General features: G+C 53.8%; 2 protein-coding genes across 3 annotated transcripts; both read left to right on the forward strand.

The window, feature by feature from the left end:
* The first annotated feature begins 3,624 nt into the window (after nt 1-3,624).
* Il36rn (interleukin 36 receptor antagonist) lies at nt 3,625-8,091 on the forward strand. The gene is made up of 5 exons (XM_047522628.1): nt 3,625-3,676; nt 3,830-3,887; nt 5,417-5,502; nt 6,442-6,569; nt 6,767-8,091. The coding sequence occupies exons 2-5, from the start codon at nt 3,859-3,861 to the stop codon at nt 7,001-7,003; spliced, it is 480 nt and encodes a 159-aa protein (XP_047378584.1). The 5' UTR covers nt 3,625-3,676; nt 3,830-3,858; the 3' UTR covers nt 7,004-8,091.
* A 4,416-nt stretch (nt 8,092-12,507) lies between these two features.
* Il1f10 (interleukin 1 family member 10) lies at nt 12,508-20,079 on the forward strand. 2 transcript variants are annotated; one of them, XM_047522629.1, is made up of 5 exons: nt 12,508-12,548; nt 17,401-17,459; nt 18,766-18,851; nt 19,106-19,233; nt 19,470-20,079. In XM_047522629.1, the coding sequence occupies exons 2-5, from the start codon at nt 17,428-17,430 to the stop codon at nt 19,680-19,682; spliced, it is 459 nt and encodes a 152-aa protein (XP_047378585.1). In that variant the 5' UTR covers nt 12,508-12,548; nt 17,401-17,427; the 3' UTR covers nt 19,683-20,079. The 2 variants fall into 2 exon arrangements, with proteins under 2 accessions (XP_047378585.1, XP_047378586.1); XM_047522630.1 differs by lacking the exon at nt 12,508-12,548 and adding an exon at nt 16,776-16,956.
* The last annotated feature ends 3,404 nt before the right edge of the window (nt 20,080-23,483 follow it).

Below are 23,483 nucleotides of genomic sequence, written 5' to 3' on the forward strand. Positions count from 1 at the left end.
ATATGGTCTGCTAAGTGGTGAGTCCCAGGGAGAAATGAAGCATGGTGGGGGATGTGGGAGCGGGAGATGGAAACAGAAAGGGGTGAGCACGGGTCTCGCCAAGAGCGCGTCCTGGCAAAGGCTAGCGAGGTGCATGTGGGCATAATGGCGAACAACTTCCTGGCGGGGAGGAGATCCAGTGTGAAGGCCCCAGAGGAGGACCATGTGGGCTTGTTAGAGGAAGAGCAAGAGTCCACTTGGCTCTTGGTCCCCTTAACGGGAAGGAGGAGGCTGGAAGTCAAAGGGAGCCCATGGCGAAGGGCCTTGGAGACTCGCCTTTCACTCACAGAGGTGTGGGGACCAGAGGAGTGACCCGTCTGACTCAGGCAGCAAAAGGGTCACCCTGAGCGCCGTGTCTTATCTTGGGGTTGATAGCTTTGGACTCAGGTTTCCCGACTCAGTTCTGATTCGAATACTGATAAGTGATCAAGTTCAGGCCTGATTTCCCATCCACAGAGCAGAAATAATAGTGGTTATCACACAGGTGACTCTGAATGTGCAATGAAAACAGTCAGGCAAACCACCATACTTAATTCCAGGGGCATGGTGAGCCCTGGGGGAGAACTGGTCGTTTTAATGGCCATTACATCGGTTTCCTTGGGACAGTGTCCCCTCTTCAGTCATGAGCTGGTAAGGGGCTTACACTTACCTGAAGTCCTCATCTCCTCCTCCTCCAGGGTGCTGTGCACCTCCCACACACGGGGATGAGTCACCCGGGGACATAGTCCCTCTGCGGGCTGTGACATTTCTGGGGCGTATAAAGACCACAAAGAAGTGAGGAGTTTGCTGAGAAGGGAGGGAGCCCACTCAAGACTGTGAAGCCCCAGGGACCAGGTGCTGTGGGGCTCCCAGAGCTGAACACACCATTCCAATCCCGGCAACGGAAACGAGAAACACCAGTGATTTCACACAGGCCCTGGGGGTGGGAGGGCGGCCTTGGGCGGGGTCCTCCCAGGGGCAGGCGGGCTTCAGTGGGGGCTGTAATATGCTAGGCTTGCGGGGGTGTAGGGTCTGCACCCCAGATGGCTGGCTCCCAGGATGCTGGCAGGAGCCCTCATCCATCTCTCACCACCTGGGTCCCTCAGGGCCACGTGAGTGTCCATCACAGGGCCACTGGCTTCCCCTGGGTGAACCACTCCAGAAAGAGCAAGGTGAGCTAGCTCAGATGTGACACGGCCTTCCCACCAGGTAACACATTCATCAGGAGCAAGTCACCAGGGCGGGCCACCATCAAGGGAAGGAGTGAAGGGCTACCCGCTCTAGGGTGTGTGGATTCAGGGCAGAATAGCATGGTCCTTAGGAAGAGACAAAGTTTAAATTCCCCAAATTCAAAATTTTACTCTTATACAAATACACAGTGAGCAGGAGTCAAAGGTTTACTGTTGTTAATAAGTGAGGGAGTCAGGATGAGAAAGCTGATTATCCAAGGATGGTTCAAGAAACAACGGTTTTAGTATTCATTGGGAAAGAAATGCTGGAATAGGTTGGCTCAGTTACATTTAAAAGAAATTGTTGCCCTTGAATTTCCTTTTTCTATCAGATAAAAATAACTTGGAATTTATCAATCTTCTCTTAGTTCACATCCAACTTCAGAGAATCTGTGTCTCAGTTTGTTTTCTGTTGCTGTAACAAAATACCTGAGACTGGGTAATTTGTAAGAGAGGGTTTTTTTTGTTTTTTGTTTTTTGTTTGTTTTATTTTTAATTTTTTTTTGGTTTACAATTCTGAAGACTTGGAGGTGCAAGATTGGCAGCTGCATCTGATGAGGTGTTCCTGGTGGGAACTCTGCACAGTCCCAAGGCAGTGTAGGGCACTGTATAGTAAAAAACGGTACTATTATGGTTTGGATGTGACCCCCAAAAAATCAGGTGTCAGACAATGTGAGAAAGCTTAGAGGTGAAATAATTGGGTTACGAAGCCTTAACCCAATCTGTGAATTACTCCCCTAACAGGGGGTGAACTTAGTGGTATCCGTAGCAGGTACGGTGTGGCTGGAGGAGGTGGGTTATGTCCGGTGCTGTGCTCCTGACCATCCTGTGAACACCTCCCTCCACAACACTCTTCCAGCCCTGAGAAATGGAGCCAGCTGTCCTGTGGGCTGAGACCTCTGAAACCAGGAGCCCCCCAAATACACTCTTCCTCCTTAAAGTTGCTCTTGTCAGGTCTTTTAGTCACAGCGACAACAAACTGACTGAAATAGTACATGCAGGGAACAGAGCCAAGCTGGTTTTATTTGCTCTCAAGGCAACCCATTAACACATGTGTGCATTAGTCCTTAAAGGATCTATCCGTTCTTCTGCCTTTGTGCCTAATCCCTCTTTTAACCACAGAGCCAAATCCCCAGTCCTTTATATTTTTTATTTTGAGATATGTTCTCACTAAGTTGCTGAGGTTGGCCTTGAGCTCGCGATCTTCCTGCCTCAGCCTCCTGAGCTGCTGGGATTATAGGCTTTGTTCCGAACTGGGAAGAGCTCTCTTGGAAGAGCTGGCCACGGTGTTCAACAGGCACACGGGGGTTGATTCACTGGCACGGCAGGTGGCACCTGGTGTTTTAGGTGAAAGAGCATCCGTTCTCTACACTCCCTTTGCAGACGAGAACCTGTTTCTAAAACTGCTTTGTCTATAACTTAACTCTGGAATTTGGTTCACGTAGTCAGCAATAATTTCTGAGTCGTTTCTCTTTGGCCACTTTATGGTACACTTAGTTATTTTGCTCAGGCGGCACCTATATCAGGCTTATTTTTCCGAATGCCATTTATCTCATTGGCACCCTTATATGGATAAGGGGTCACTTTCTACCTTTCAATCAACCCAGCATTATTTCTAACCCTTTGAGGATTTTGTTGGCCCACCTGTCTGAATCCCCTTTCTTTAATATGCATGCTTTTACCATAGACAGTTGCCGATGTTATGCAGGGACTACTGTTAATTCAGAGCCAACTGGGGTGGGGGGAGGGTTTGTGGAGGTCCTGAAAGCACATTAACTGGCTCACAATCATCATATTTTTGGCCAACGAGGTATTTAGGAATGATCAACTGTAGCATCCTAGATGCTTGTTGCGCCACCAGAGCCCAACAGTGAAGACGAGCAACAAACCCCAACAAGATGATGGTGGTCGGAATCAGTGAACGATAAGATCCCGTGGGAATCTCTGCACGGCCGTTCACACCTAGGATGTCATTATGCACATTAGTGTGGGAAATGAGTCCGCACCAATGGCTGTCTGCAGTGACACGGGAGGAAGGGTGTCCCTCGGGGTTTTGGGTGGGCGCGTGCAACAGGGCTCTTGTTAAGTCCTCGTTTGCTCTTCTGGATGCTCGGGTCTCCCACTGGCCTGGCCAAGGCAGCAGGCGGGGACGGGGGCAGAGGCTGCTGGGGAGCCCGGGAGGTTCGGAGCCGCTGGAGGAGCTGTCTCCAGAGCCTCCCTCCCTCCCTCCCGAGCGGCAGGTGTTGTGGGAGGCTCAGGGCGGTGTGACCTCACGGGAAACTCTGCTCCACCCTGGGTTGCAGGTTTCAGGGCTCCTCCCAGCCACCCGGGAGGAGAGCGCCCAGAAGGCCGCACTTAAAAGGCGAGGCATCCTGGAGGAGAGGAGCGGGCAGAGGCCACAGGCTCCCACGCGGGACGAGCAAGCTGAGGTAGCCTCTGGGTGCCGGGTCCTCTCCCGACCCCAGCCCTAGCTCGGTGGAGGTTGTTCACCTGCTGGGACACCTGGGCGCCTGCTTGCCACCCAGGTCCCTGACAGCGCAGCCTTGATCTGCTCCTAAAATTCTCTGCCGTTTGTTTCAAAGTAGGGGAGTCTACACATCAGGGACTCAAGATGGTCCTGAGCGGGGCGCTGTGCTTCCGGTGAGTGTCTGGGCCCCCGGGGGAGCGCGTTCTGGGGAGGCCTGCCGGCCTTGTGAGGGAGCGGGGGCCTGCTGCCCCAGCTGGGGCTCCCCCTGGTGGATCAGACTGCTGGGGGTCAGGCCCAGAGTCACTTCCAGACTGGGCAGGATTGGGAAGCCCACCTCCAGGGGACAGGTAACCAGCGGGCAGAGCTGCAGCCAGTCCGCGCGTGGGGAGGTTGGGAGCCAGGAGCTCATCTGCTACCCACGGCATGAGTCAACGTCACCCCAGCCACTGTGCCACCTCCTCCCTGTGTGGCCCTGGGGAGGCGGGGATAAAACCAAATCAGTCTCCAGTCTGCCCATCCGCAAGCATGTACCACCCAGAAGCTCTGCTGTGGGCAGACTTCACAGCAGTGGATGGGAATGGCCCTCCCTCTCTCTGAGCTGAGTCTCGTACGGTGGGCCCTCGGGAGCTGTGGTCCCCACACCCACAGAGTAACCAGCTGTGGCCTGAAACAAATGTATGGGCAGAGACTGATTGCACCTGCGGTGGACACGTGCGGACATTGTCTTGTCATCGCTCTCTGAACAGTACAGTGTGACAGCTGTTTGCATGGCATTTGCATGACATCAGGTATTATAAGTCGCCTAGAGTGGATTCGCGGTACAGGAGAAGATGCGTGTAGATTCTATGCAAATGCGTCGCCAGTTTATATCGGGGACTGGAGCATTGTGGATTTTGGTGTCTGCGGACATTCCCCGTGGACACCGAGGGACGACTGGAGAGCACTTTTCAAAGTGTGTTCTCGGGGCCTCAATCCCGAGGGGTTCTTTGCGCATTAGAGTTCCCCAGTCCAGGCTCGTGTGCCTCTCAGCGTGCCGGTGACTTTGGATCTTACACAGCCGCGTCACTTGTTTAATCACGAAGGGTCGGACGTCACACCAATGCTGACACTGCGAACTTTTCCCCACTTAATATTTGAAGAAACCTGCTTCACAGAGCACAGCTTTCACCTCATGGTGTATCAGAAAATCAACGAAGTCATACACAAGAAATAACTTTGAAAAGTTAGATGAATCCATTTTAAATTTAGAGAAACTACTCACTCAGAAAGGAATACATGGCCAAGGGGAAGTAAATGTTCATGGAAATCTTCAAAAATACTTGAAGAACCAGATGTTAATCAGGAAGGGGCCTGGGTACTACCTAACCCATCTTTAGCAATAACGAGACTCAGGCCCAGAGAGGGTGAGTGACTTGTCCCTGTAGCTCAGCAGCACTGATGGCAGAGCCCAGGGCTCGGGCTCACAGTCACTTCTCTCTGAGAGAACGCGTGGAACCTGGTGGGATAGGAAAGAGTGAGCAGGGTGAGACTCGGCTGGGGTCTATGGGTCATCCCATCGGCAAGGCTTGAGCCCAGCAGGGCTGGGGACGGGCTGTGCTGGGGCACCGGGCACAGTGGGAAGAGAGGACGGCCAGATGGGGACGCCCGGCCAGGCAAGCTGCAGGGCCTCGCTCCTGACCTCTCCTGCCTCCTGGTGTTTCAGAATGAAGGACTCGGCCTTGAAGGTGCTCTATCTGCATGACAACCAGCTTCTGGCCGGAGGGCTGCAGGCGGGGAAGGTGATTAAAGGTTGGTGCAGAACAGGACCCGAGGGTTCCCCTCTCTGTGCCCTCTGTGGGCGGCGCCTGGGGAGGCCCCGGGCAGCTGGGATGGGGCACCATGACCCAGACTTCCAGCAAAGCGAGGACCCAGGCCTGGTGCCTCGGAGGCCCTCTCTGCAGAGGTGGCATATTCTCCAGGACACATGGCTTGTCATTCCCTCGAGGGCCGAGGAGGCCAAGTATGTGCCTTCCCTGGGAGCCAGCGCTGGGGAGAGAACTGAGCCGCGTGCCCATGCCGGGCTTCTGCTGCAGCCCGGCCCTCTGCTCTCTGAGGGTCCTCAGTCACCCCGACGGGTGGGACCCAGGTGGCGGGGGGCACTGAGCGGCCTCACACTTACCTGTGCTTACCTGTGTGCTGTGATGGATCTTCTGCCACAGTGCACACCCGTGCACCTGGGCACTCTGAGGGGTCACTGGAGCCAGTGGGTCCCTCTGCTGCTGTGTGTGCGTGTGTGTTGATATGGATGTGAGTGTGTGCGTGTGTGTGGGTACGTGTGTGGTACCTGTGTGTGTGTATTGTGCACGTGTGTGCATGTGCGTCTGTGCACAGGCGTGTGGGTGAGGGGCTGAGCAGAGTGGATCCAGGTCCTCCTCTAGGAGGCTCCTGAAGACAGGTTCCAGAACGGAGGCTGGGTGTCAGGGCAGGTGCTCGGGGTTTCTCCCCGGGTCTAGGGACAGCTCTGAACATGGGGGCTGCAGCAGCAGTGGCACCATGTGCTTCTGGGCCTCGACGTCCTCTCTGGGGCAGTGGCGGGAGGTCGGCCTTCCTGGTGTGACAACTGCCGAGTCTCCCTTCTGCCCAGCCTGGGGGCAGGTGGCCTCATGCTGGCCGTGCTCCTGGAATCCAGGATGGGGGAGAGGGGACAGAGGGCAGCCAAAGTCCCTGCACCTCGACTCTTGCCCGCAGGTGAGGAGATCAGTGTTGTTCCCAATCGGTCACTGGACGCCAGGCTGTCCCCAGTCATCCTGGGTGTCCAGGGAGGGAGTCAGTGCCTGTGCTGTGGGACAGAGAAGGAACCGACTCTGAAGCTGGAGGTGAGCCCTGTCCCTGTGCCCTCGCCATGGGCCCCTGAGCCCACCGATCTGAACAAACCGGGCTGGGCGCTGCCTCCGGCTGCCCTGGGGACCCAGCAAGCGGCTGCTGCTCGCGGCTCCCCCTGCGCCCCCTGGCTCTGCCCGGCCCGCTCCACTGTCCGGCTCTGCCCCTCACCCGCCTGGCCCTCTGCTGGCAGCCCGTGAATATCATGGAGCTCTACCTGGGTGCCAAGGAGTCCAAGAGCTTCACCTTCTACCGGAGGGACAGGGGACTCACCTCCAGCTTCGAGTCGGCCGCCTACCCGGGCTGGTTCCTGTGCACGGTGCCGGAGGCTGACCAGCCCGTGAGGCTCTCCCAGGTCCCCGAGGACGCGGCCGAAGATGCGGCCTGGGACTCGCCCATCACGGACTTCTACTTCCAGCAGTGCGATTAGGGCCACGTGCCCTCAGCTCCCTGGGCAGCGTCAGCTGGGGCAGGGGGACCTCCCCTGCTCTCAACTCCCCCTGACTTACAGGACGCCCAGCCGCTCTCTCCTCTTCTGACCCCCATTTGTGTCGAGTCCTCTGCGTTGGGGGTCAGTGCCCAGATTCACCCCCCACCGGGTGGTCCTGCCGTGGAACCCTAAAACCCCACGTGGGATAAGCCGTGAGTGACACAAAACCACCGAGTGGGACTCCTTCATGCTTGGAGGTGCCGGACCCAGTGCCCCAGGTGCCCACGGGAGGCCCTGTCATCCCCCAGGTGCAGGCCCACAGATGGTGGGCCACCGTCCACTGCTGGACCAGCCCCTCCCTGGTCCCGGCTCCGTCTGCTGCCTCTTCCATCTCTACCCTCTTCCTCTGGCCCTGGGCGTGAGAGGGTGGCATCGAGGAAGTGGCTTCAGCTCAGAAGACAGGGGACGGGCATGCCATCCCTTTTAGAAACCCAGGGTACAAAGCGGACCTCCAGTGCTGGTCCTCCTCCCACGGAAGTGTGCTGAGGCACCGTGAGGAGAGCACACTAAGAGTCACGGCTCTTGCAACTTCATCTGAATTGAAAAGAAATACCAGCATAGACATTCCTGAATCAAAACTCTCTGGAAGAGTACACCCCTGGCAGCAGCGTCTGGTGGTGGTGCTGCTATAGGTGACTTTTCTTTCCATTTTAACTTTTAATCTGTTTCCTAATTTTTCTATAATGAAGGCAGGTTACTTATGTTACAATCAGAAAGAAGTTAGTCTTGAGGGAAGCAGAAAAGACATCATTTCTGACTGTCCTCGGCCACTTCCCTGGAGGGCAATTCAAGCTGAATTGAGCTCAGCCGCTCTGGGTTGCAGACACAGGAGCGGAAACCTCCCAGTTAAGCGCCCAGAGGAGGATGCGATGGGTTTGTGTGGCTGGAATCTCCAGGGTAAGGGAGTCACAGGAAAAACCAAAATCAAAAGGAAAACTAACAAATGAAAGAGGGAAAAAAAAAACCCATATAATAAAAAAAAAAACAATTTTATCAAAGCCAGCCTCAGCAACTTAGTGAGGCCCTAAGCAACTCAGTGAGGCCCTGTCTCAAAATAAAATACCAAAAAGGGCTGGGGACGTGGTTCAGTGGTTAAGTGCCCCTGAGTTCAATCCCCAGTACCACAATTATAAAGATCATAAGTTTAAAAATTCTGTGCTTCGAGCTGGAATGGCCGACAGTCCCTGGGATTCCAAGGTCTGGGACCCAGTGAGGGCTGCTGTGCGGATCGAATAGTGTCCTCCCTGAGGTCATCGTGTCCTTCCGGAACCTCAGCCGGAGATGGGGTCTTTATAGATGGTTAAGACAGGGTCAGGCTGCCTTGGGGTGGAGTAAATTCTCACATGACCAGTGTGCCTGTAAGGAGAGGACCCGAGACAGAGGAGGCGCTGGGGAGATGGACTGAGGCTGCCTCTTGCCAGGGCAGGACACCAAGGACAGCGGCAGCCTCCTGGATTGTGAGAGAATAAACTTCTGTTGTTTTAAGCATGAAGTGTGTGGCGACTGACTATGGACTCTGGGAATGAAGACGGCATGGCGGCCCCGTGTGGATTCCTCCCACACTGCACCAGAGGTGTCCCTGGGCTGGTGGGATGTGGCAAAAGTGATGGGTTCCCCTTGGGAGAGTAAGTTATGGAAGACACTGTGCCTCCTATCCTGTGCGCTCTCTCTCTCTCTCTCTGTCTAGTTATCAACCTCTCCTCTTCCTCTCTCACTGGCTCTGGAGCCTCCCAGGGACACCCACATGAAAATTGAATCCTCCTGTCCACACCCACAGGCACGAGCTTGGAACCAGGTCCTCCGGCTCTGTCAGGCCTTCAGCAATGACAGCCACCCAGCTGACAGCTGGTTTGAAGCCTTCAGACACTACGCAGAGTGGCCCCGCCTGCGCTACCCAGATTCCTGCCCCAGAAACTGTGAGCTCATCAGAGTGCACAGTTGCCAGGTTCTGGAATAACTTGTTATGAAGCAATAGATGACTCAGACCCAAGGAAAGGGCCATCAATGATGGCCTCATCTGATTATGATGGCAATTTCTCCATTTTTTTCCTTCTCAAAATGAAGTCTGACCCTTTATTTTTCCAAATAGTCTACTTAAATGCCTACCGTGAAAAATGTTAAATATTCTCTGCCTCAGCAAGATCTAGATCATTCTTGACTATCTGCACACTAGTTCCGTATGCCAGAGTCTGCTCCAGTGTCCCTACCAACATCCTGGGGACTGAGCACAGAAGCCAGAGCAGGGTCCCATATCTGAGCCCCAGCTATTCCACCTGCAGCTCACCTGTTGGACCAGCCTGGCAGGTTCAAAGTCTTCAGAGGGAGGAGCAAGAAGGTGGCCAGGACAGGAGGATGACCTCCATGGACCTCAGCAACTCCAGCTCAGGTACAGCTGAGGTCCCCAGGCAACAAGCAGCACAGCTTCCACCAGGGCTGCTGAGAACATGGGCTCTAGGTGACAGGCCGTGTTTCTGTACACCTTGTTCCTGTCCCCTCTATCTGTGGGTCTGGACGCAGTCTTATGATGCCCTTCTGCTATGGGGCTCTTCAGCATCCTCCCTGCCTAGAGAAGCTGCTTATCTTTCATACCCTGCTAAGTTGTCACCTCCTCCAAGAAGACTTTGCTGAGCTGAGAGCCCTGGTCATCTGTTCTGGCAATGCTTCGTGCCCACCTTCTTGTAGTAAGTGGGCTTGGAATCTGGCCCCAGATGACCTTGAAGTTAGGGCTGCAACAATTTGCTTCTGAACATTAGCCAACACTGGAATCCAGTGAGCATGGAATGTGGCAACTCTTTATCCACCTGGAACATTCTTTCCCTCTCCTCCACCCAGCTAAGTCTTTAAGGGTGGAGCTCAAATTCCACCTCATTCTTGAAGGTTTCTTCAGCCTGAAGTGATTTGATTCATTATTTATGGGGTGACAGAATTCAAAAGGGTTTTTGCCTAGATGAGCTGACATTTATAAGTCAGTAGAAAAGGGAGGAACATAAAACACTACCTTGGGGTATATGCGGCAGTGGATCCTGGCAGGCATTGTGGTTGTTCAAGTGAAAAAGACCTGGTGGTAATAGATTTCTGTAATTGTTGATTAGGCCACAGGCCTGGACCTGTGATTACAGAGACACACTCTCCACATCATGTGGGGTTCATGCCAGTTCCATAAATGGAAAAGTATAGAAGGGCCCCAAGGGCAGGTCATCAGGGAAGAGGTGAAGGTGCTGAGGGTCTTCACACCAAAGAAGCAACACACAGGGAGCCCCTTCAGACAAAGTTCTGCCAAGTAGAAGAGTGTACTTGTTACTGTCATTCCAGAAAACACAAATTGGATAAATGGGTGGGAATGATGTGGAGACTGTTTTTCCTGAACAATCCCAGATTTTTAACCACAAATCCCACATTGTTAGTGCTTCTTCCAGAGGTTGTGCAGACCCTGGCCTTAGAGGTGCTGAGGAAAAGTATGATCAACCTATTTCTCCAGAGCTCCGTAGCAGAGACCTCTCCATCTAGAGGGCCACCAGGATATCATGTCCAAAGTCATTTCAATTTCTAATTTTTTTTTTTTTTTTTTTTTTTAACCAAGGAGTTTTTCCTGCAACTAGAATCTTCAACATGCCCTCAGTCCACAGCTTAGAGATTCTGGTCATTAAATTATCTTTCAAGTGTTTACAACTTTGCTCCCAGCTAAGCTGTGAAGCTACTTAACAGGAACTGAGTACTGGTCATGTCTTTGTCATAGAGCGGCTAAAAGCTTGGTAAACACTCACTTATTGCCTGATATGACACCCACACTCTAGTCTTTCCCACAGAGAGGTGCGAGATCAGGAGAGGGGTTGGAGAATGATTACTGGCTTCAGAAAGCAACTTTCTGGTCTTATTCCTGCCCATCTTTTCTGTTTTCTCATCCTGTAATCATCTGGATCTTGGACTGACCCCTCCCATTTCCTCAGCAAGCCCTTTGTGGAACTTTACAAATGATACGAGAACCTGAGATGGAGAGTTACAGCAAAGCTACTAGTCTCCAGAGGGCATTAGGCCCAAACCTCTCTGCCCCTTCTGAAAGATGGATGGGTGGACAGATGGACGGATGGATGGGTGGGTGGATGGGACAGTGGATGGTTGGATGGATGGATGGATGAATGGATGGATGCATAGGTGGACGGATGGATGGATGGATGGATGGATGGATGGACAGATGGATAGATGGACAGATGGATGGATGAATGGAGAGGTGGCTGAATGATTAGAGGGGAATGGATGGATGGATGGATGGATGGGTGGATGGACAGATGGATAGATGGGCAGATGGATGGATGAATGGAGAGGTGGCTGAATGATTAGAGGGGAATGGATGGATGGATGGATGGATGGGTGGATGGACAGATGGATAGATGGGCAGATGGATGGATGAATGGAGAGGTGGCTGAATGATTAGAGGGGAATGGATGGATGGATGGATGGATGGATGGATGGACAGATGGATAGATGGGCAGATGGATGGATGAATGGAGAGGTGGCTGAATGATTAGAGGGGAATGGATGGATGGATGGATGGATGGGTGGATGGACAGATGGATAGATGGGCAGATGGATGGATGAATGGAGAGGTGGCTGAATGATTAGAGGGGAATGGATGGATGGATGGATGGATGGATGGACAGATGGATAGATGGGCAGATGGATGGATGGATAGAGAAGTGGGTGAGTGGGTGGATGAACGATGGGATGAATGAAGGAGGAGGTGGGTGAAGGGATGAGTGGATGGATGGAGAGCTGTGTTAAGTAATGTCAGTTAGAGAACTGGCTGTTCAGTTGTGACCCCTCATACTGTCGTATTTCCCGGTAGTGCACAGCACGTAGCACCTGCCCAGTCCCAGGGTCAATATAATAAGGTCAACATCTTCCACAGCTGGGTTTCCCTAGATGTTCTGTTTCATCAGGGTGATACCAACTAATTAAACCACTGAAAAGCAGAGACACCCACCCTCATCTTTCCAGATAGCAAGGGTCACTTTCACAATGCTTATCAGCCCTGATTTGCTTTCAGCTCCATAAGTTGTTCTGTCCTTGGCCCCTTCAGACCTACTCTGCCTTGCAGTAACCATGTCCCAAGCCTTGGATTGAGCCCGATGGGGCAACAGTGATGTCTGACCCCACACTGTTTACCTGGCTGCCAAACCAATAATAATATAGTCAATGACAGTAGCCACAGAATGGGGCTCAGTGCCTGGCCTCTGTCAAGGCTTTATGGGTGACTCTCTCCCCCTCTGATAAATACTCATTAAGCTCCCCACCATCTTATTAGCCATACTGTGTCAAAAACATTGTGAAATCTCTGGGCTCTTCTTCCTCCCTGTCCTGGAACCAATTACAGAGACTGTGGCAGTCTTGACCCACCCTGACCAATAATATAAAGGCAGGGCAGATGCCCTGGAGAAATCAGTTGGAGGTTCCAGACATCAGGGTTCCAGGCACCCAGGATCTGCAGGTCAGTGGTGGGCTGGCAGTGTTGCCTTCCTCTTTTTTTACTGTCTATGTCCCTGAAATGCCCCCCTTCCCCTGACTCCACCTGTTGAGCTATCTGGTTAACAAATAGTCCCCTTCACAGAACTTGGTCTAGCAGTGCATAGTGGAGTGCATTGAGGAGTGGTATAGGCTAAATCAACTCTAGATTTTTAAATAGCTAGAACCACTGACTTTAGAAGACAATGGCAGAAAGAAGCACCTCAGCTAGTGGAAGTCAGGCAGTGTTTGGGGAACGTGGGAACCCCTTAGAGATGTCCAGTGCCTGCTTCAGTAGACAAGAGGCATCCCAGCAGGGTTCCAGTGTCTCCATTGTCCCTTCCTCCCTGGACAGTCAGTAGTTTCTGTGTACACTCTCACTGTGAAACTACACAGTTTTGAAAACTGTGTAGTTTGCCCAACCTCTCATTCCAATGAGAGATTAAAATGGAGACTCAGTGACAAAAGGCAGCAAGACAAATTGGTGGCAGAGCTAGGTCTGGAACCCAGCCTTGCCATTCAAAGCCTGGGGTGTGCATTTCCATGTCCTGCTCATGAGCACCTAGGAATGTCAGTCAGGGCACCTGGGGAGAGCATCAAGAGAGCCGGGCGCCATGCTTCATGACCTCAGGAGATTATTGACTTATTTATAAGAGAAACAAATGTCTTAATGTACAACAATGAACAACACAGTGAAACTTAATAGGTCTTCAGAGCAGGGTTCTAACAGTAAAGGAAGGATTCATTAAACTTTGAGTCATGGAGTCAAAGATAATTTGACCTAGAAAGAACCTTAGCCCCATAATCTAACCTCATAGATTTATAGATGCAGAACCTGAGGACTGGCTGTTAAGTGACATGACCCTGTATGCCTGAGCTCCTAGTCTGCGTGGATAATTAATGGGACAGAACTAGACACTGAACTCTTCCATATGGATACCATGTCCAGCAATCTTAATACTAGAGGTCTGAATGAACATTGATGAGGGACATCAAAGACCACGCTGAAGACACTCTCTTTGAGAAGATAAGGAGGAGTTGTGTTGCCTGGAGAGGTGCCTTAGTGCCACACAGGAGTGATGTACTATCATACAGGCAGATCAGGGCCAGATGGGGCCAAATGAGGAGATTCTAGATTCTAGAATCTGCAGATTCTAGAGCTGGGCAGGATTTGGTGAGAGATAAGTACTGGGAAAAGAAGTCCAGAGACCTCACGATGGTTGCTGTGGATTGAAGGCAGAAAAACCAGGAATACAGTGGAGTTGCATGGCCATTAAGAGCAGAAAGTTATGTTTCAAGAATGATCTATCAGGATTTGTTGACAAGGAAGACACAAAGTCAGAGAAATGGGAACTAGTTTGGGTTCTCCTCAGGTTTTGGACTTTGCTAATGAATTTTATGAGTACGATGAATATTCTGGAGGTGTGAGGAATGGAATTGAGAGGGAAGTGGCTTGGGAGGAGGAGAAGCTAATTACCTAGGCTTAGATACGTATGGTTGTGTGTAATGGCGGGACACCCAGAGGAGGTGTGGTGTGTTGTAGACGGCTGGAGTTTGAGCAGGACGTTTGAACTAGGTGTGGAGGCATTGGATCAAGAGGTCACTGCAGCGGTGGAAGTCCAAGAACTGCAGCTCCACAGGACATGGCACAGAAGTGCTCAGGACTCGATGTTGTGTCCTCTGGGACAGCTCCAGGAGGGGGGAGAATCTGATGAACCTGAGACAGGAGAGGTGGGAAGGCGTCAGCCAATATCAAGCGTTCTGTGGAGGTAGTGACCAAACAGCAAGGGAATCAAAAAAGAGTCTGTGGACGTGGCTCCGTGGAAGCTAACAATGGCCGTGGAGACATGGTATGAGAGGACGAGGAGAGGACAGGACATGTGTGATGGCAGGAGAACATGGACAAAGCTCAGCACCATTTGTCAGTGGAATTTGGTCCAGAATAGACGTGAGGATGACTGAGACAGCTAGAGGCCGTGTCCAGGGAGAAGGAAGAGGGAGAAAAGAGGGACAGAGGCCAAGGTCCAGTGCAAGGCCATCTGGGGCCTAAAGGGAAGGGAAAGCTCTGGGATGTAAGGGCAGGCTGAGCAGAGCTTCTGCCCAGGGTTCTCACCAGCAGCCACCTTCTTGTCCCCACTTCCTCCATCACGATCAAGCCAGAACCCAGGCAGAGGGCCCAATATGGAGCCTGCAGAACACCCACCAGGGTGGGTTATAGAGCCCAGCTGATCCGTGGGGCTGGACCGCCATGGAATCCCCATCTGCTCTTTTTTTTTTTTTTTCTTTTTTTTTTGCGGTACTGGGGATCGAACTCAGGGCCTTGTGCTTGTGAGGCAAGCACTCTACCAGCTGAGCTGTCTCCCCAGGCCCCCATCTGCTCTTTGAACTGACACTGACCAAGGGCAGTCTTCAGCTTCACACAAGGCCCATCACTCGGTCTGTCCCTTCCAGATCTCAGCACAACTAACCGGCTGTCCACGTCTGTTGCTACAACCAAAGGCGCCTCAGCAGTATGGCCGGGTGGGAGCACATCAAGTGGGCTTGCTTCCAGACCTAGCTGCTGTTGGACCACCTGGGCTGGGTGTTGGCTAGTACTCTGTAATTCAAAGTGGGGTCCAGGAACCAGCACCATGAACACCACCCAGTTGAATGTTTGCAATGCAGAGTCTTGGTCCCCATCCCAGACCGAGGGAACAGTCTAGTTTAACAAGAGTTGTAGGTGATTTGTATGTTCCTTAAAGAGTGAGAAGAACTGAGCGAGGACACCAGGTCCCAAGGCTGGCTCATCACTGGACTTGCTTCAAGCCCTGCTGAATCAGTACCCTCAGCCCATGAAATAATGTTTATTCAGAGTCTGGTACCAGGTGCGGTGATAGTGCCTGTCATCTCAGTGGCTCAGGAGGCTGAGGCAGGAGGATCGCAAGTTCGAAGCCAGCTTCAGCAAGTCAGTGAGGCCCTGAGCAACTTAGTGAGAAATTGTCTCAAAATAAAATACGAAAAAGGGCTCAGTAGTGAAGTGCCCCTGAATTCAATCCCCAGTCCCCGCCCCCCTCAAAAAAGTCCCCCAGGTGATCCAGTTGCTTAGGCATATTTGGGAGCCAATGATTTTAACTGGACACTTTTAAAAAAATAAAACTTTCTTTATACTACAAAGAAAATTTGTGCTTTTATAGGAAAAATGTTCAAAGGTGCTAATAAGTCACTTGTAACCCTACCAGTCGTAGATAAGTGCTATAACGACACCAGCAGTCTTTATGATTATGTGTGTGTGTCTCTATATGTGTGTGGAAGTGCTGTACTCTACTTATGATTCATAACCTGCACTTTTCCCAGAATATATTTGGAAATTATGTTATAAAATGTTCCTCCGCGCTATCATCTTAAATGTACGCATGCATCTTATTTACTGGACTTGCCATGTTTTTTTTTTTTTTTAACCAAGGGCCTATTAGGTTAGTTGAGAACATCTAGGTTGTTCCGGCATCTCAATATTGTAAAAACGAGGTAGCTTGCTTCTTTATAACTAACCCTTTGGGCAATCTGTTCTTTCCCTCTGGACTAAAGAGTGTGCGCCAGCTCAGAGCGCGAGGCAGGGTCCCTATGCCAGCCTGTGGCAGGAATCTGCTCACCTACCCCGCTCTTCCTCACCCTCATCAACTCTCAAACTCTGGCCTCAAGGCTCAGGGATGGAAAATGACCTGTCCCTGGTGACAGTGGTGTTTACAGTACCCAAAGTCACCTTGGTCACAGTTCCAGGACACCCAGGCCTTGGAGCTCAGAGTGCTCAGCCCAGCTGGACCCGCCCCGCCGCCCGGATCCGTGCATGGCTCCGCCCTGTTCCTAGCCCGCTCCCCTCTACTGGCCCTCCTTGCTTCATGGCTCCTCCCTGTCCCGAGCCGGCTCCCCTCTGCTGGCCTTCCTCGCTTCTTCCTGTCTCGTCCCTCGTTCTCACGTGCTTCTCCCGCCTCCCTTCTGACTTGGTGACAACCAGACCCCCTGGTAACGGCAGCTCTAGCCACTCTCACAGTTGGCTGCTGTTCATGCTGGAGTCTGGACCTCTGGACTGGCCTTTCTGCAGGTGGTCACTTCATGGAAGCCCTCTGGGGTAGGATGACCCTCTAGGCAAGGAGCAGGGTCCTGTGAAGTTTGTGGCCAGGGACAATCTCTGCTTTAGAATTCTTGGCTTTGGAAAGTACGGCCTCTGTATCTGAAGGTGGTCCCGTTTTCTACTTGGAGCACAACGGAAGGATCTGGTGGCTCCCTTCAACAGCCCAGGAGAGCAGGATCATCCCTCGGGAGGATGCTCCCCACCCTGTGGGAGGACCTGCCTGGAGGGTGACTGGAGAGGACTCCTAGCAATGGTGCCCTTCCCTCTGCTCTTGGGCTCGGGATAGGTAAGCCCTTGCTAGGTCAGGGGACAGGAGGGGCGTGACCTTCCAACCAGGCTGGGAAGTGGATTGGATCTGCTCCAGCCTCATCCTCCAGCTGTGGGGCTTGATCGCACAATCTCCCTCTTAGCAAGGAAGTGTCCTGCTAAGTTACTTGGGGGAACTGTTCTCCATAGCACCAGAGATGGACACAGTGAGCCCATGTGCACACCCACATACACACACACACACACACACCAGGCTCACGCCCCTGCTGGCTCCTCCTACTCCCCAGTGAGGACAGGACTGAGATCCTGGAGCTGGGTGCGAGGAGCCGGATGCTGCTGGATTCCGGCAGGCTGGTTATGGCTAAGCGGCTTCTGCAGCCTGTTGGGGTGGTTCTGCCCCTGGGCTGTGCGTGCCCCTGTTTCGCCTCCTCCTTCTCTAACAGCCCTTCTCTCTCTCCCTTAGTGAGGACCAGACACCCCTGGTTACAGGATGTGCTCCCTCCCCATGGCAAAATACTACATGTAAGTCGTCCTGCTGTGTCCCCTGCTTTCCCATCGGGGGCCTGGGGACCACATGGGGAGAGGGAAGGAAGGCTGAGTCAGAGGGTCGGGACTCCACAGAAACCCCATAATTACACTCCGTCATCGCGGCAACGACAAGAGCTCTTTCGGAGGTTCTGCAAGATGCCAGCCATTCTACCGCCTGGTCCTTCCCCTAGAAATCTGTACAGGAAACATGACGAGCTCCACTTTACAGACTGGAAACCGAGGCCCATGTCCCCCCCATGCCAGGCAGCTACCAAAGGCAGAGCCTGGAAGCCGAGTTTCTGTCCTCTGTGCTGCGCCACGGGGCAGTCTGAGTGCTCAGAGGCGACCCCGAGTCCAGTGACACTGTGTTCAGGGTGTTGTCTGTGGCCGTACCTTGAGCCCAGGTTCCCAGCTCCTTTCTGCATTTAGCCTCATTTGAGATTTGCATCCTTGGTTACTGTTCACTGGCTTCCAAAGAGGGTGCTGCTGACAGGTGAGCCGCCAGGTCCCGGCTGTCCAGGTGTGAGGGAGAATGTCAACCAGCAAGCCCAAGATCTTTCCAGATCTTTATTTTTATTACACGAGTGAAACTGCTTGCGCATACAGTCATTAGTGAAGGTGTCATAACCAGCTCTTAGAGAGAGACGGCTTGGAGGGCCCTGGGAGCCGCTGATGGGCACCTTCGAAACCAGCCGGGCAGCTGAGCTGCCTGTGTGACTGCTGTTCCACGTGCCTACCAGCCTGCCCAGCAGTACCGGCCCTCCCAGGCTGGTCATGACTGCTTGGGTTCTCTGCTGACCTGTGTCTGGTCCACCCAGAGCATACCAAGCCTGCCCTGGGGCCTGACAGTCGTGTTGGATGCTAAGGTAGCACGGCATGTTTTTAATTTTGTTTTCCCACTTGAGGTTTTCTCCTAGAAAAAGTCTTTATAATATCTGAAAAGCAAATCATGCTTCATTATAAACTTGATGAGTTCTTTTATTAAAGAAAATAAACATTCATAAAACACTGGGGCAGGCCCAGAAGATCTGGGATAAGGCTCGCTGTACCTCCGAGCCTCCAGAGCCTCCTGGGAAAACTTTCTCTACCCTCCACGGGAAGGTGGGGACTCCCCTCATTCCTCCTAGCCTCGGAAGACCCGGGAGGAGGCCTTCTCTCGGGTTGAGACAGGGCCGGTCCTGACCTGCTCGGTGGAGAAGCGTCCCTCCACTCACCCGTGGAGAGGCCCAGCATCCCCACACGCTCAGTGCAGTGGGTTAGAGGAAGGGCTTGGGGTCTCAGTGGTGATGTCATGTTCCAGAATCAAAGATGCAGATCAGAAGGCGCTGTACACGCGAGACGGCCAGCTCCTGGTGGGCGATCCCGACACCGACAACTGCCGAGCTGGTGAGTTTCCCCACCTCCATCCGGGTCCTGTGTCACACTCCACCCACCACAGCCCTACTTCTCTCCATTTCTGTCCCCACCAGAGGGGCAGGCACCCCCACCACCACAGAAAGAGGCAGGGGAAGCTTTGGCCTGAAAGGACCCCTGCAGGGTCCCACTGGCCCTGCCGGGCGTGGCCAGGCCAGCAGGGCTTCTGCTCCCTGAGACCCTGCAGCCTGGGCTGCCCTCATCTCCTGCCTCTTTCCTCCTCCCAGAGAAGATCTGCGTACTTCCTAACAGGGACCTGGACCGTGCCAAGGTCCCTATTCTCCTGGGGATCCAGGGAGGAAGTCGCTGCCTGGCATGTGTGGAGACCAGAGAGGGCCCTTCCCTGCAGCTGGAGGTGAGGCCCCTGCCCTCTCCGGGAGGCTGCAGACCCCGCCTGGCCCCAGACGCATGCATCTGTGGACCCTCGGTCCTCAGGCTTCCACCATCTCCCTTGCCCCCGACGCTAAAGCCCTGCCTTCGGGAATCTGCAGAAGGGGCATCCCTGGGGAAAGCCCTGCCCTGTGTCCCTTTTGGCAGAGCCCGAAGGCCCCTGGGTGCACACCCCCTCTGCACCCTTGTCCGTCCCCACAGGATGTGAACATCGAGGACCTGTACAAGGGCGGCGAACAGGCCACGCGCTTCACCTTCTTCCAGAGCAGCCTGGGCTCTGCCTTCAGGCTCGAGGCTGCTGCCTGTCCTGGCTGGTTCCTCTGTGGCCCCGACGAGCCCCAGCAGCCAGTGCGGCTTGCCAAGGAGAGCGAGCCCTCGGCCCGCACTGAGTTCTACTTCGAACAGAGCCGCTAGGGAGGCCAGAGGCAGCCGGTGCCCCCCGCCAAGCCCATCCTGCTTGTGGTAGGGAGAGCAGCCGAAAAGGCATCCACGGCTTCACCCCCAGAATCTGAGGGTCTACCCTTCGTGGCAAAGGCACTCGGCAAACGTGTTTAGGTCATGCGTCGCGAGCTCTCCAGTGGGCCCCGTGTCATCCCAGGGACCGCATGAGAGGGAGGCAGGAGGGTACGGGGCAGAGGGAGACGGGAGGGGGCCATGCTGATGGGTTTGAAGACTGAGTCATGTGCCACCCAAAGCAGGTGTTTCTGGAAGCTGGAAAAGGCAAGGAACAGGTCCTCCTCAGAGTCCCCAGAAGTCTGCTGACCCTTTCAGACTTCTGACCTCCAGAATGTGAAAAATAATAAATGTGCGTCGTTTGAAGCCGTGGAGTTTGTGCTAGCTGGCTACAGGAGACCCCCAGGGGCCTCCGTCTGTCCTGTGCACAGTGCTCTCGGTGCTTGGGTGTGGGAACATGGACTCTTCTTGGAAGGCCACCACAGCCTCAGGACACCTCGCGTGCATGCTCACGGGGAGCCCCTGAGTCGAGATGCCCAGGCTGGAACCTGGCCGAGAGCTTGCACTGGAACTGACACTGGTCCCCAGATCCCCGATCCTTCTCCATTTCACGAGGTCTGTGGCTGGGCTCAAGCTGGGGCAGAGGCCATGCTGCCGTGGCTGCTGGCAGGGTGGGCTGGGGGGCTGCTCCTGTGGGGCAGGCCGCTCGGCGCCCCGGACTCGTTCTGACCTGAGAGAGCCGTGTCCCTTCTTCCTTGAGTGACCCAGCAAAGCAGTGTTTTCTCACCTCCCTGTGACTGCGAGGAAACTGAGAGAAGTGAGTGACAAGCTGAAGGTCAGGGGGCTTCCGTGTTGGACCTCAAGCTCGGGCCTGGCCCACCGAGTCCAGTGTTGTTCCACAAACTGTCTTCCGCTCAGAGCTGGGGACCCAGTGGAGAAACCCACCTCCCCTGGATCCCGCCCTTGAGAGGCAGAAGCACTGAACAAGCCAATGATGGACAAGATGATCAGGCAGGTCACGTTAGAACGTGCAGGCAGCTGGCTCAGGGCTCCGCACACGGCTGGGCAGGTGCTCTGACGCTTTAGAATGGAGGCTGACGGACAGGAAGGAGCCGGGACAGGAAAGACGCCGGCAGAGGAAGAGCTTTGGCACTGAGTGCAAGGCTGGGGCGGGGGCCAGACAGCGAGGGTCAGTGAGGAGGTGAGCAGCACCAGCAGGCCGGGCCCGTGAAGCCCTGAGGGCAAAGGAAGGGCCTCCCATGTACTGGGTGCAAAAGGAAGCTCCCGGAAGGCTCGAAGCTGAGGAGGGCCTGACGGCTTCACTTCACCGGTGTCTACTACAGCAGCTGGTACACAGAAGGCGTTGACTCAGTGCGTAATCGCTAACAAATGAGGGGACATCTCTTGGTTCTGGTAGGATGTTCATGGTGCAATGTAAGGAGAACCCCAGAAGCAAGGTGGAGGGGCGCCCTTGCAAAGAGCCGGAGCCACCAGGGAGGGCCCTGCTTTGAGTCTGGGCCTCAAGAGGCAATCCCTGCAGAAAGAGCGACTGGGGACGGCGAGTTCGGGGAGCCCTGCGCGTCCGGGGCATGGAGTCAGGCATACCAGTGGCACCCAGGGCTTGTGACTGAGGAGTCGCTGAGCTCTGAGAGGGGAAGGTGGGCGGGGCGTCCCCTGGACCCCTGCAGTGGCGAGGGAGGCCTGACTGTGCATGCCTGGCCTGGGAGCCTGCAGGTCATCCAGCTATCCCAAAGCGGGACTGGGATTCTCAGTGCTGGACCACCTGGATGCTGCCAGGCCCCAGCTCATCTCAGCTCCTCACCGGAGTTAGCTCCTGCCTAACTCATCCCAACTCCCGCCCCGGAGTTAGCTCCTGCCTAGCTCATCCCAGCTCCTCCCCGGAGTTAGCTCCTGCCTAACTCATCCCAGCTCCGCCCTGGAGTTAGCTCCTGCCTAGCTCATCCCAGCTCCGCCCTGGAGTTAGCTCCTGCCTAGCTCATCCCAGCTCCGCCCTGGAGTTAGCTCCTGCCTAGCTCATCCCAGCTCCGCCCTGCCTTCTGTCTGGTTCTACAGCGAGCCTGACCCCGCTTCCTCTTCCATGGCCAGCTCATCTCCTGCACCCATGGCTTAAAGGATAAAATGAGGCACACTAGGATTTTCTTTTCTTTTTGGCACCAGGAATAGAACCTAGGGGCGCTTAACCACTGAGCCACATTCCCATTCCCTTTTTATTTTTTATTTGCTATAGGGACTCTCTAAGTTGCTTAGGGCGTCACTCAATTGCTGAGGCTGGCCTCCACTTGCAATCTTCCTACCTTAGCCTCCCGAGTCCCTGGGATTACAGGTGTGTGCTACCATGCCCAGCAAGATTTTAGAGTTTATTTGAGTGGACTGTAATTTTTGTGTTAGAAGAATACAAGCTGCCACTCAGGGCTTCTCCAGGTTGGGGTGCAGGGGCAGATTTTATGAGGTGTGCCCCAAGCAGGAGAAGAAGAGAGTGACTGGCTCAAGTGGGAAGTCCTTAGTTAGATGTCACCTGGAAGTTTCTAACTGGCAAAGTCTCTGTTTAGAGGGTGGCGGTGGCTTCTGGTTGGGATAGCTGGCTTCCTTTTTGAATGCTGTGACCCTTCCCCCTGAGCTGCATTTCAGATTACTGAGGTAGGAACTCAAGGTTGGAGCTGTCTTCCATAACAGCCTCCCAGTTAGAGATTTTAGCACATGGTTACTCTCACTTTTTTTATTTTTTATTTTTTTGATGGTACTGGGGATTGAACCCAGGGCCTCGCACATGCTAGGCAAGAATTCTACCGCTGAGCTACATCCCAGCCCTGGTCACACATTTTTGCTGTCCCCGGCCTCCAGACATTTCCAGGTCTCCTTCCACTTCGATCACATTTTCTACATAAGTTAACAAACAAACAAACAATTGAACATCTAATGGGCACCACTCCTGTATCAGAGCTTGGGATGCAAAGACCTTTGAAAGGTCCCTACCCCAAGGATACATGGTGCAGGTGGCCCAGACATTATGGATAAAGCCAACATATATTGACTGCTTTCTACAGATGACTGGAAGATACTCGGAAGGGCGGCAGGTGCGGGCCTGTGATTCCAATTCTGCAGGACAGAGGCTGGGTGGCTCAGCAGTGGAGCACTTGCCTACCCTGTGTGTAGCCCTGGGCTCCAAACCAAATAAAACCAGGCCCGCAGCGCAGATCCCGCAGGACTCTGATGCAAATAATGACAGGTTGTTCTGGCACCAGAGATTTAAAAGTCAGAGATGGAAGCCGCTCCTGACGGGCGCAGTTCACGATGCCAAGAATACTCCTCTCTCACCTCCCAAGGCTTGCCTCCTGATTCTTTCCCCTCCATGGAGACCATGCCAAAGCCTTCCCTCCGCAGGCGGGCTGAGGGCTAGCATCGAGGAGCTACAGGGGAGAGGCCCAGGTTGGCTCCCGCCCAGCACTCACATCTGAGTGAACTGTCGTGCAGCCACAGGGCGAAAGGGGATTGGCGCACAGTGTGGCAACCTGTCCATCAGGGGCGCCAGGGAGCCCGGTCGTGGGGAGGTGTCCGCACGTGCTACATGTGTATGGGGTGCACGTGCATAAGCATGAACACGTGTCTGCATGTACGTGTGTGTGCTCTGCCTGGATGAGTTCCGTGCGTGCGTGTGTGCCCACCGTGGGCTCCGGAGGCAGTAGATGGTCGAGGGCCCTCCTCTTTAATCAGGGAGGCTCTGGAGCAGCAGTGTGTCCAGTG

This window comes from Sciurus carolinensis, chromosome 13, assembly GCF_902686445.1.
Source record: "Sciurus carolinensis chromosome 13, mSciCar1.2, whole genome shotgun sequence".
NCBI lineage: Eukaryota > Metazoa > Chordata > Mammalia > Rodentia > Sciuridae > Sciurus > Sciurus carolinensis.